The following is a 13067-nucleotide window of genomic DNA, read 5'->3' on the forward strand; positions in this document are numbered from 1 at the left end:
AAACTCCACATCTAAATTGAACTTTCTTTTTCGTTTTTGCGATTTATTTTTCTGTTTGGCTGGTGATAAAACTCAGGGAATTGGAAGAAAGTATTAGCTGCGATAGTTGCTTTATTGGTCTGTTTTGGGTTCTAGCATTTATTTCGTTCGAGTATGAACATATGTAAAGTTTGAAGATTTATAAGAAATATTTAGTTTTATCACTGTAACGTGCTCATTTTGCAATATAATGACTTTGCTAAGCACGTGTTTCAATTTCTATATGCACTGGATTTGCACTCAATTTGGGTTTGCCAATTGATTATGTTGAAATATTTTGAAGTCCAAAACAACTGTTAGATGCTACCATTTAATTTGCTTCACTACTATTACTGTTATCAAATCTGGATATACTTGTTTAATGAAACCACTCTCTACTAATCTGTATTATTCGGGTATATTTAGGGTGTAAAGATCAAGATTCTTTTTTCAAATGTTGTTTGAAGGTCTCAGTTAGTGTTGGTTACTTTATAACTTTATTTTTTTATTTTTGGTCAGGGTTCGGTCATTGTCAATCTGTTCATTGTATTTCTTTGGATCCGAGAAGCTGGAAATCCGCAATTTTGACTCAGTAAAAATGGGAAGGACTTGACTGGTAAATTATTTCGACATGCTTTTGTACTACTGTTCTGTCTGGTTTGCTTAATGAAGTGTGAAATCTTGCCTATGACGTGTGGGTTCTGTATTTTCAAGCCGCCAACCTTATGTCTAGATAAAGGCAGATAGTATTTTGTCTACTTCAAAAGAGAGCTTTCAAAATGGCTTCGTGTCTAAATCTGGATGTGCATAGGAGACACATAAATAAACCTTTGGAAGGAAGAAGAATGGAAAATACAAGAAAATGCTTGGGTATTTCCAATGGTTGACTAGAGCATGCAACCAAGACCAAAATTTTCAGAGTTTCAATCTGACAGTGAAAAGAAAAACCAATTTGATTGTCATTTGTTTCATAAGCCTTTTCGATCACAATGAGATTGAGATTGAATTGGTAATAACGGGGGTTAAATGCTTTAGTTTAATCAACCAATGGTTCAATATTTTTTTATATTTTCTTTAGTGTGTTTATTTTTATATCCCGTTTTGTCATTGACAGTGCTGATTTGAAGACCGTTTATGAGTAGATGGGAAGTTGTTGAATGTCGTATATTATGTTGTGTTTTGATTGAAAAAGAGAATTCTATTATTCAGCATTCACATCCTTTTCCATTATCTCACGAACTTTTTAAGAGTGAAGTGCTTTCAAAAGATTTTTTTTTTTTTTTTTTACCCAACTTATCAAAAAAAAAAAAAGATTTTTTTTTCTGTAATGCTACTATTGTCATAAAAAAAATTCTACACTAATCTGTGCAATTTTCAGTATGAGGTGATTCACAGTCATTGGACTTATAAAGTCAAGTAGAACAAACTAAAAGAAATTGCTAATTATTTTCTCAACATCATACTGCTGTCATTTCATTTTTGGTTTGATGCACTCAATTTAATTTGTTACGGTGTTTTAGTATAGCTGCTAAAAGACTCCGATTTTTGTTGGTTTATAATTTTGGCAGACATTTTTCTTTCGAAGTTTTAGTTATTTACATAAGATTCCATGTCTGCATATGGAATTTTTCCTGAAATTGTACGGTGGTTTACTTTTCTACATATGATATCTACATATCCGGTAGTTTTTATTCTCTGTTCTGTATTGCACACCTGTTTTTTCCGTTGTCAATCATTTGCTATTTGTCTTGTTATGTAGCCGATACAAGCAGTAGGTTAAGGTTATTTAAAGTTTGGTTAATGTCTTTAGTCTAAATACCTATAGTTTGGTTTACATGATGAGATAAATAGATTGAGATTGAAAAAAAAAAAAAAGGTCTTTAAGAATATATTATCAACTTGCACACAATGATGCAATTTATTGATTTCGTGTTGCAGTTACTTCTTTCAAGGTATTATTTTAGTGTCTACTTGTCAAAGGAAATTCTTATAAGATTTGAGAAAATGGTTGGATGTAATAAACCACCTAGAAGTGATCAACGTTCAATCAAATACAGGTCTCTCCCAGTTGAGGGGGCATCCTTTGAGCTTCCTGATTTTGTTCATGAAGAATATGCCCCTGCCCCCTCTGATAAGAAAAATAATCTGGACAATCAAGCATCTGAACCCAAGTCTGTGGTAACTACAACTCAGCTCATCTCAGCAGTTGGTCAGATATGGGACTGTGCAAGTCGTCCTCTTGATGTTCTCCAAGCTAAGAAAAATTTTAATTACAATGACAGAAACTTTGAACGAGAGAAAATATTGGGTCATCTGGGTGTGGAAGGAAATGGAAAGGTACGAACTTCAGCTGATGATGATTGTTTTTGTGTTGAAATAACAACTGCTGGCAATATCTCACCTTTGGTACAGCCAAACCTAGACTGTTTTAAAGCAACCCAGAAGATGTCAGCATTCGAAAGTTGTAGCGAAAATTACACTCACTCATTATTCAGGAGTTTACTACGAGGTCATAACAACACGTCTAATGAATTTTGGAAGGAAAAGGGGCTTTCAAGTGTAAAGATCTCATATGAGTTGGGAAATATATATGGATGGATGAGTGAAACCATTCCTGTTGGACTAAAGTATCGCATAAAACTCACTGAAACTGAGAACAAGAAAACTGGTGGGAGTTGCATTTCAAGAGATATGGGTTGTCCTGCAAACTTGGCCAACTGTGATTCTGACTTAACCAAATGTAATGATTCATCATCACCTAATACTGTAGATTTGGCAGCAAATGCCACAGAAATGTCCACTCTGTATAAAGATTATTTCCTTCAGTCAATCCAGGATAGTCGGGCAGATATTTGTGTTTCACGGAGCCCGGGTTCTGGTATATATACAGACTATCATATGTCAGATATTGGTGTTTCTGAGATAAAAACTACCTCTTTAGCTTTGTGTAATAGTGCATTTAGAGAATTCCAACGTCAGACTGATGCGAATGGACTGCCTGAGAACAACACAAAACAACCCCAAAAGTCTGTTATTGAGGATGAATTCAAAATGGAAGTTCAACCTTCAGCACCAGAAAAACCTCATTATGCCCGTGCAAAGCAAGAGCATGCCTTCGCAGGGGCATTGGCTGGTATATTTGTAAGCCTTTGTTTACATCCTGTTGACACAGTTAAGACAGTTGTTCAGTCATGCCGTGCAGAGCAGAAGTCTATCTGTTACATTGGAAAGTCGATTGTTTCTGATAGAGGTAAGTTGCTTTAGAAGGTGAATTGCTTTCCAAAGTTTTAGAGACCCAAAAGACTTTCTTTTTCAATTTGTAAACGTGCCCAAATGCCACTTTGACGATTGGTAGAGGTTGGTTTCAGGTTTGACTGGACTTTATCGTGGAATTGCTACCAATATTGCTTCTTCAGCTCCGATTTCTGCAGTTTACACTTACACATACGAATCAGTTAAAGGAGCTTTGCTTCCTCTTTTCCCAAAGGTAGTTGTGCCTTTCCTATCCCCTCATTTAGTGTTGTTTTTTTAAAGTTATATGGGGTAGGGTTGGAGAGAAAGCTGAGTGGAACACATTTAGAAGCCTGTGGAAAGTCTTCAATTATTTTGTGTTGGCTGTTGGTTCTGATTGTAAGTGTAACGCTAATTTGCTTTCGAGTCTCACCTATTTCTTTCATGCAGGAGTATTACTCTATTGCCCCTTGTATGGCTGGTGGTTGTGCAAGCATTGCTACTTCATTCATTTTCACTCCTAGCGAGCGTATAAAACAGCAGATGCAAGTTGGTTCACACTATCAGAACTGCTGGTATAACTATAAGATCCTGGTATTATCTTTATTAATGGTACATCTTTTTATGCTTACTATGCATTGATTTTGATGTTGTCTTTAATCTGGAATTCATTCAACCGAGGGATTGGTTTGTTTCAACCATTGGTAAAATATTGTATATTTCTGGATTTTGCTATTTATTTATTCTGATTGTGAGATTAAAATCCAATATGTTTTGTTTTATATGATGCTTTGGTTCTGCAACGTTTCTTTCTTCTTCTCCCCCCCAAGAACAAAAAAAAAAAAAAAGACTTGGCTTTGGTAGTTTGCTTGGTAGTTTGCTATTTCCATGTTACTCATTGTTCTGTTTTTGCAGGAATGCATTGCTTGGAATTATTGGAAAGGGTGGTTTACGTTCATTGTATGCTGGGTGGGGAGCAGTACTCTGCAGGAATGTTCCTCACTCAATAATCAAGGTCAGGTTCTCCAACTTACTAGATGGGTTCTTGCCTAAATACAGGGGCCATCTTTGCAAAAAGAGCCGTGTGCAGACACAGATTTGGCTCTATTGTATGCATGTAATAATGAGTTATGTAAAAAAAAAAAAAAAAAAAAAAAAAGAAGAAGAAGAAGAAGAAGAAAGAGAGAGAGAGAGCCGGGGGGGGGGGGGGGGGGGGGGGGGGGAGAGAGAGAGAGACTTGGCTATATCATGTAACGGTTCTTTTATTATCCCACCATTATAAACCCTTCTTTTTTACTTCTGCATGTGATTTTTGAGGTTATCTACCAATATGTGCAGTTCTACACATATGAAAGCTTGAAGCAAGTGATGATGTTGTCATCAATAGAATCTACTGCTCCAGTCAGCACATTGCAGACGGTCTGTTTGTCCCTTCTTCATGCCTCAAATTTGAGTTAATTTTCCCTACATAATATAGTATTATTTCTTATGATAATATGGCTACTAGCTGACTTGATTCTAGCAAAGTTTTTCCTTTTTGTCCATATCAAATATTACACAGGATATCTTAAGATGTTTTCTTCCATCCTCTCAGTTAGTTTGTGGAGGACTAGCTGGATCCACTGCTGCTTTGTTCACAACTCCTTTTGATGTGGTGAAGACGAGATTACAGACACAGGTCTGTTTGATTGTAGAAATTTCATGGAGCTCTTTCAGGCTAGTTTTTGTTGCAATTAGCACACCATTCTGTAAAATATACATGAGCATTATCTATGCTATTTTTCTGGACTAGCTTTGTGAGATGAGTATGAAGTCAGATTAATTTATTCTTTGGCTAGATTAGAAAGAGTTTTTTTCCCTCCCTGTAAGACTTTCCACAGATTGGATGTTTTCTGTTAATGTCATATCCCAATGCCTAACTCTTATTGTACGCCTATATGAGTGAGTTCAGAAATAGAACTGCCTGGCCAACAAGGCGGGTTTAGGTGACATTATAGATTTATCCTATAAAATGCTTCAAACCAATACAACTATGTTTATATTTTATTTCTGCTCTTGGTGGATGTTATGCAGATTCCAGGATCTATGAACCAATATGACAGTGTATTTCACACCCTTCGAGAAATAGGCAAAAATGAAGGTTTGCGAGGCCTCTACAGGTATCGTTGCCCTTGTTCTGCCTGTTGTCATTTTTTTGAGAGAGAATTGTCAATTAATATATTAGGATGACATATCCATGAGCTTATTTAATTTATTCTGCTGCTTATCCCTTAAACTGGTCTCTCCTTGTCATAATTATTACCTTAATATGCTTTGGTATCTGTATCCATGACCTGCATATTCTTATTCTTATCTTTCTAATCAGGGGATTGACTCCAAGATTGGTCATGTATATGTCTCAAGGAGCAATCTTCTTTGGGTCGTATGAATTCTTCAAGAGATTATTTTGTTTAGAGGTGCCACAACATAATGCTCAAAGAACCCAATACAAACAAAGCACAGAAGATGGTGCATCGTCGCAATTACCGATCCTATTGCCATCATCATCCACACCATCAACATCCTCATCACCATCAAGACTACAGGGTCTTCATTCATGATGATTCAAGAGCCTGTGCAATAGAGGTTTTCTTTATGGAGACAACATCCACAAAATTTTGTTCTTAATTATAGGTGTGGTAAAGGCAATGAAGGAAATCCAGATCTACAACTTATTTGAGAAAATTTCTGGAAGCATTGGTTGGAAATTGTTGTTGTTGTTTTTTTTTTTTTTTTTTTTTTTTCCTTTCTATTGAAAATTTAACCAGGAAGTAGGATACAGAAATCTGATTTTGTCATTGGTTGTGTAGCTTTGTAATAAAAGACGAAATGGGTTGTCTGTCTGGCAGAGTTCCTTATTGTTCAGTATAAGTAGTGTATCATTCTTGGAAATGTAAGACAGCACAGATGTGTGCCCACTTTCTGTACATCAGAGCATTGTAGAAGTTGTTGTCAATAAAGTTGCAATGTTTATGTGGTGCAAATGCCGAAGTTGCTGGAGTTATCATTTTTCCATCATAATTTCCTTCAAATGCAGGCTTGGTTTGTAAGTTGCAACTAGTGCTTCTGACTATAATAGAATAAAAAAGCAAACCCAGTAGTACATAATGACCAAACCAAGGTTAAAATAAATCACTTCCAGCTAATTAAAAGGATAACTCAAAATTCGCATTAGAACAGGTAAGATATGGCTGAAACCTGTAAATCATTGGAACCATTTCTAACTCACAACATTCTTTCGGCTCTCCCAATCTGTTTTGTCGTTTTTTCCTGGGCCGTGCTCGTAATTGTATCAGTAAATAAATTACAAGGCGCGGTTGGTCCATTATGGAATCTAGGTCCATTTTTTTCATATTAATTATAATTTTAAACGGCACACCATCAGCAATGTCGTTGTAGTATAGTGGTAAGTATTCCCGCCTGTCACGCGGGTGACCCGGGTTCGATCCCCGGCAACGGCGAATTATCTTTTTCGTTCATCCTCTTACAGCCCCGCATTGTGACACGTAGAATTTTAGATTGTGGATTCATTTCAAAGCCATTTACCAAGAATCTCAAAATAAGGCTTTGTTTTCGCGGAGAAGAGTTGAGTGAGATTAAAATTAAAAAAATTGTTAAAATATATATTTTTAATATCAGTTTTATTTTGAGATTTGAAAAAGTTGAATTGTTTATTTTATAAGAATTTAAAAAAATTATAATGATTAGATAAGATGAAGTTAGGTGAACTGTTAAAACAAACAAGGCATAAGTCTTTTCTCCTGTAAATAGTTACCTATTTATTATACTGGTTGGTATTAAGATAAGGATAATGCTACAGCCCCCATTGGGGGCTCCCACTGGGGTGTAGTATTATTTTACATGTGTTTTTTTTTTAAAGTTATGTTTTATATAGATTTTTTAATATTTTAAAAAAATAAAATAAATTTAGAATATCATTAAAAAAACACTTCCTTAATCAGAAAATAAAAATAAAAATCATTAAAAAATACTTCCTATATTTTTTATGATTTTTTATTTTACTTCGTGATTAAGAAAATATTTTTTAATAATATTATGATATATTTTTTTATTTTTTTAAAATATTTAAAATTATTAAAAAATTTTATATAAAAAAAAACTTAAAAAAACATATAGAAACACACTTGCTAGACCCCAGCGGAGCTCCCAGCGGAAGATCTAGCATTTTCCTTAAGATAATGGGTCTGAGAATGAGACAATTCTTTCTGAAGAAAGGCATGCGACTATTCGTTGTTTCTCTCCAAGGCAAGGCCCTTCAAACCCACTCCTACAAAGTAAACTCCGGTCCCGTGCACCGCACTCTACCGCACTCTTAGAAACTATTCGTTGTTTCTTTTTTATAAGTACAATTATTCATTATTTCGGGGATACAAAACTTGTTTGAGAACATGGTATTTATCTAGTTTCCTTAGCACCATATCCTTCATGATACACACAAGGCAAAAGAGAGAGGATTACTCACTCTAGGCAACCTAATGATTGCTTCTATTCCCTCTTTATCAAGCTACAATATGGACAATGCTGTGTTCTATTTAGATTTGAACTCTATAGGAGTTGAAGAATGAATTGAATAACATAACTTAAAAGGATTTTGGCACCTCAGCTGGAAACAACCCGCACGCACTGTAATCATCTAAACACATCTGAGGTTGGGGCCATCTCTAAACATATCTGGGAGAGTCTCCAAGAATTCCATTATAGCTGTACTAAGCAAGATGATTGATGAGTGTAGATTCTACACTCGTGCAATGGGAGAAAACGGAGGATTGATCACATAAGATGGTGGGATATCTTTTACCATCTTAGTGACTTTTGTCTTCTCCCCTGTTGTGACTGCTTCGATTAGAAATTTCACGTCATCGTCAATAATCACTTTCAGCGAATTGTTTTGTGATAACTGTTTGTTTCTGTCCTTCCTGGCATCGATTGAAGCTTCTGTGCCATGCAAAATGGCAACGCAAACTGAGAATGCTTGTAACGTGGATAACTGTGCATGGAAATCAACTGCATACTCTCCCTCTTCAACAACTGTCATGGTCAGGGATGGTGTACTCTCTTTTGCTCCCTATATGTGCAAATAAAAATAAACGGGTTGTTAGATGCTAATTATAACCATAACATTAGTGCATTCGGAATGAATAACCACGAAGGAACTCGAGCGATAATGCTTTTTAGTGGGTGCAAGTGATATGTGGTATTAACTTTATGCACCATTCCAGCAATGAAGATTCATTATGCACCTTGAAACTGTTAGTCTTTCTTGCAAGGTGAAAAGAATTTTAGTTCAAACACCGACTATAGTTTTCGAGTTTCAAGAGCTGCAAAAGGAGATAAGTGCAAGATATCCTTGCTCTAGTTCGAGAAGTCTTTTTCCCCCCCCTTAAGAAGCTAATACATGCACTGACATAGCAAAACTAGGTTCAATTATTAAATAGCAAGCAGCTATAAAAATAACTTGCCCCATTTTTAGACACGTTTGTATAAATGCTGCATCTAGAAATAACCAATATCAAACAAGATGCCTACCTGAACAAACAGCTCCAAAGGCTGCTGATTCTTGTTGAGTGGTTGATCTTTAGCGCATTGAATACAAGGATTGCCTAAAACAGTGAGGGGACAGCCCATGTCCCAGCCACCACAGTCACAGCCTCCGCCTAATCTCCAACGATCTAATAATGATGAAGGGCCTTGACTTTCAGCACTTGGAAAACCATGGTTTCCAGTTGGGATTAACACCTTTAATTTTTCGGGACTTCTGCTATAATGGAGGTCCTCTTTTGTCTGCTCAATCATAGAATGATTCTGAAGGCTTGGGATCAGTTCATCACTAATTTTATCGTCTCTCTTGTATCTCAAGCTCTCTCTCTTCTCAAATGGTACTTGCATAACAATGGCTGCAATTTCCAGGTTTGGATGCAATTCTGCTGATGCCCAAGGGTAAGAATTTGAAGAATTAAAATCACCATTATCAGAGGCTTGTCGCTGTTTTAGTTTGACCTTCATTGAGTGAGACCTATCATTCTCAAATGTTTCCTTTGCCAAGCCTGGATTAGAACCTTTGGGAAATTTAACAGTATCAGGGGTACCATTTTCTTGGGCTGCAACATTTAGTCTTGCATGCGCAATATCGTACAATACAAACTCTGTCACCACAGAATTGACAAAAACTCCACTATCTTTTAGTTCTGAACATAAGTAACAGGAAACTTGCATCTGGCCCACCATGGAGGAATCTCTGTCCCCACCATTCCATCCCCGTCCACTGGCATTGCTCTTCTTTCTGCCGTCAAGGGAGTGAAAAGTATATACCCACTGGAAAGCATTATCTGTCTTCCACACCTTGGCGACAAAAACATCTTCTGGGGACTTCAAAGAGAACTCGAAAAATGGCACTTCATGTTTGTATTTTAACTTGAGATAGCCATGTAGGTGAACAGGAGAACAGGCAACTACTGAGTGGTGGTTCTCTCTTCCAACAAACCGAGGATCAACTCGTGATACCTTCGCTGCATTTGAGAAATCATGCAGCAAAGATTTCCTGGATGTTTTACTCCTCATGTTTGTTGTCCCAGATGCTTTGAGCCCACCGGGTTCTACTATGTAACCCAAAGGACTTCGCAAGGATTTGGACTTCTTGAATGGATCAAACAGACTTCTGATAGGGCTGAATCTGGTATTGGAGCTGACTCTGGAGGAGCAATCACTGTGCGATGGTGAATGAGAATGGGGCATTTCGACCTTATCAGAAAGTGACTTGTGCAATGAGTGAACTCTCTCTCTTTCAAGAAGCTCATTACCATCATTTAAAGGACCAACTGCTTCATCACTTCTAAAATTTTGATATACTGAATCTTTCCCTAAGGTATCAGCAGGGTTATCCCTGCTATTCAAATTGAGACAAATTTCAAGAAAGCCATCTGACGAGCACGGTTCTGCATAAGGCCTGCAAACAGATGTTGGACTAAAGTTTGAATCCAAAGTTACCACGGGAGATCTTCCTTCTTCATCTAAATCACACAATGAGTCAACAATTCTAAAAGAGAGGGAGGTGTCACTACTACGACAAATTTCAATATTTCTCCCTCCTTCAACTGTGCTTTTCTTCATTTTCCTTACCTCTTTGGAACTTTGATACATGGACCCTCGCTTGAGCTCAATGTTACCTTCCAGTCCAACAGGTCTATTTTGTATGCTTTTACAGGAAGAACTGCGATGGCGAGAAAGGTTAATCTCTATGAAGTCCTTCTTTAGGCTCAATGATTCATCTTTACAAGTGGAATTCCCTTTCAAATTTCTATTTTCAACATTTGAGCAATCTTGATGAGATGGAAGAACAGTGTTCGGACTCAGACCAACTTTGCAACTTTTATGAAAGTCCAACTCCATCTCTAGTCCCATTGTTAGCTCCCCAGTTCTGAATCACATAAAGAATTTGAGTCAATATCCATAATCAATAATGTTGGTAGGTTTGTAATGGCACGCTGGTATAAAAGCTTTCCTTGCTGTGAGATGTGCAAATGATTGGAATTACATCTCTAGACACAAAAGCATAACAAACGCAATCGCCTTCTCTATGAAAATAATGCATAATTTATGCTGTTATTCGTACATCAGCTATAGATAATATATGCGGATCTGCCATTGAGTTTCGTAATAATACATGAAAATCACATATGAAGGAAGCACAAAACAAGATCATGAAGAACACTTGCCTATGAAGATATACTCAATCCAGTCGATTCAATTTGCAGAACTAAATCCGTAGTTATAATTCATGAAAGTATGAATACAAATCAGCATATTAGATAAGACAATTCAAAGTCAAACAATGTAGAACTAGCAGTAGTACTTAATGATCTTAACCCCGGAAATTACCATCGTTTGGAAAGGCACGCAAGCCATAAGTGATCCAAACTTTACGATCACAAAAACCTCAAAAAACCAATCTTGATCCTGAAATACTGCAACCCTATAACACCGAGGAATCTTATGGTCTATACAGACTACCGAAAAACTAGTAAAGTAGCAAATAAAAAAGCTACATTATAGTTATTAAAAACAACAACTTTACTTTTCCCCTGCATTCCAAAGAAATGCTCGAAAAAAAATGCCGTACCCCACTAGATCTCAGAGAAGTGAACTGAAAGAAAAACGACTAGCAGATGCAATCATGTCCTTCAATCTCTTCAGCTGAAAGTCACGATAAATCTATATAAGACCAAAACCCAACAGCCCAATTTAATAAACAGGACGGTGTGACCCAGAGAGGACTACAAACGCTTCCCCAGTAATCAACAAAAGTGCAGGGAAAAGGAAAAGACAGACAGAACCATGCCAAGAGCAGTAAAGCAAGCTGCATAATAAAAACACAAAAAGCAAGTTCCAGAGAGAGAGAGAGAAAGAGTTAAAGTTGAGGATAAGACAACGTTAGAGAGAGAAAGCATGCCTGATATGAGTGAATGTTAAGAGTGAAACCTCTCTCTCACACACGAGGAAGGGTTGCAAAGAAAGACAGTGAGCTGCTAAGCAACAGTTTTATGTCTAAAAAAGCAAACTTCTCCAAAACCACATCATAGATTCATATGCAGAGCTTTAAGCGTGTGCTTTTTTTTGTTCTTTCTTCCAAGACCTTTTTTTTAAGACAGCCTTGAAGAGAGCACCCATATGAAAAAGACAATGAAAACCTCAACGCAAAGCAGCTCTGGCTCTAGTTTAGCAGGTAATTTTGAGATTATATATGTTCATTAAGCAATAGGTGAAGTGCACTGAGCGTTAAAAAGTTGGGTGTACAAATCACTGACAGAAATCATTATCTTAAGGTTTCGGGAAGTGCAGATATATATAACATATCAAGCCCGGAATCCTACATTTAATTTGACTGTTTCCCAATAATTAATTATCGATATTAACGTTGTAAAATTGCAGATCCCACCCCCTAACTGAAAATTACTTTAGGGTCCTTAATATGGATCTCGTTGTTGACAGCAATGCCCCTTCATAAACATCATGCTGAACGGAACTAGCAAAAAAGTAACTCACTAAAGAAAAAAAGAGTACAAACTACAAAGTGACCAACTCATTGTGCTACCATCAATTTGTTGGTGGTCCTAAAGTCATTTTTCTATGTAGATGAAGAGGGATAGAGACGAGAGATTTTTGTTGATCCCAAATTCAAGGTTGAAAATCCCATTAATTTTTTCAAAGTTTTAAGGTATTATATCTAATTAGAAAAGAAAATGTTTGGTCCAATCTATTTATTTGTATGGTTTTCATTTTTGTTCTGTTACAGACAAAAAAGAAAAGCTCTTGTTGAATAAGGTTTGAAACACTTTCCGAGTCTAGGATATGTTTGGCAAGCGGGATGAGATATAAAATATTCATCTCATCTTATTATTACAATTTTTTTTAATTATCACACAAAATATAATAAATAATTTAATTTTTTTAAATCTTAATTTAATTTTTTTAAATCTTAAAATAATAATAATATTAAAAAATAATATTTTAAACTTTTATCTAAAACAAAAAATTATCATCTCGCTGTCCAAACTTACTCTAAAGTATAAGTGTAATAATGTAAAATTACTGGTAAAAGGAAATTGCAGGACGTTTGGTAGTCAAGGAGAGTAACGTAAATATGCATGCATGTGATTGGTGACGTGCGGCTGCAGGAGGCAAAATCTACGATTCTCCGTGGTCGTCGGTCACATCCGACCCGCGGAATCTTGTACTCTTCTTAGGAAAAAAAAAAAAAAAAA

General features: G+C 36.3%; 2 protein-coding genes and 1 non-coding gene across 6 annotated transcripts; 2 read left to right on the forward strand and 1 right to left on the reverse strand.

Annotated features, from left to right (window-relative positions):
* The first annotated feature begins 1926 nt into the window (after positions 1–1926).
* On the forward strand, positions 1927–6272 carry LOC121235534. The gene is made up of 9 exons (XM_041131879.1): positions 1927–1970; positions 2076–3268; positions 3387–3505; positions 3700–3824; positions 4165–4264; positions 4588–4668; positions 4811–4927; positions 5323–5408; positions 5615–6272. The coding sequence occupies exons 1-9, from the start codon at positions 1927–1929 to the stop codon at positions 5847–5849; spliced, it is 2100 nt and encodes a 699-aa protein (XP_040987813.1). The 3' UTR covers positions 5850–6272.
* A 405-nt stretch (positions 6273–6677) lies between these two features.
* Positions 6678–6749, forward strand: TRNAD-GUC. The gene has a single exon. It is a non-coding gene; the product is annotated as a tRNA-Asp (tRNA).
* An 876-nt stretch (positions 6750–7625) lies between these two features.
* LOC121234115 lies at positions 7626–11925 on the reverse strand. Of its 4 annotated transcripts, none has more exons than XM_041129931.1 (3): positions 11756–11925; positions 8836–10723; positions 7626–8374 (listed from the first exon to the last, which is right to left on the reverse strand). In XM_041129931.1, the coding sequence occupies exons 2-3, from the start codon at positions 10705–10707 to the stop codon at positions 8045–8047; spliced, it is 2202 nt and encodes a 733-aa protein (XP_040985865.1). In that variant the 5' UTR covers positions 10708–10723; positions 11756–11925; the 3' UTR covers positions 7626–8044. The 4 variants fall into 4 exon arrangements, with proteins under 4 accessions (XP_040985865.1, XP_040985866.1, XP_040985868.1 ...); XM_041129932.1 differs by lacking the exon at positions 11756–11925 and adding an exon at positions 11426–11732; XM_041129934.1 differs by lacking the exon at positions 11756–11925 and adding an exon at positions 11185–11732.
* Between the last annotated feature and the right edge of the window lie 1142 nt (positions 11926–13067).

Source organism: Juglans microcarpa x Juglans regia, chromosome 6D (assembly GCF_004785595.1).
Source record: "Juglans microcarpa x Juglans regia isolate MS1-56 chromosome 6D, Jm3101_v1.0, whole genome shotgun sequence".
In the NCBI taxonomy this organism is placed as follows: domain Eukaryota; kingdom Viridiplantae; phylum Streptophyta; class Magnoliopsida; order Fagales; family Juglandaceae; genus Juglans; species Juglans microcarpa x Juglans regia.

What these genes read in the sequence shown, in the direction of transcription:
- LOC121235534 (XM_041131879.1), top strand. Translation starts at nt 1,927, where the DNA reads ATGATGCAATTTATTGATTTCGTGTTGCAGTTACTTCTTTCAAG. An exon ending in AGACGAGATTACAGACACAG is followed by an intron (nt 4,928 to 5,322) that starts GTCTGTTTGATT and finishes GATGTTATGCAG; the next exon opens with ATTCCAGGATCTATGAACCA. An exon ending in GGTTTGCGAGGCCTCTACAG is followed by an intron (nt 5,409 to 5,614) that starts GTATCGTTGCCC and finishes CTTTCTAATCAG; the next exon opens with GGGATTGACTCCAAGATTGG.
- LOC121234115 (XM_041129931.1), bottom strand. Translation starts at nt 10,707, where the DNA reads ATGGGACTAGAGATGGAGTTGGACTTTCATAAAAGTTGCAAAGTTGGT. An exon ending in CTTTGGAGCTGTTTGTTCAG is followed by an intron (nt 8,375 to 8,835) that starts GTAGGCATCTTG and finishes TTGCACATATAG; the next exon opens with GGAGCAAAAGAGAGTACACC.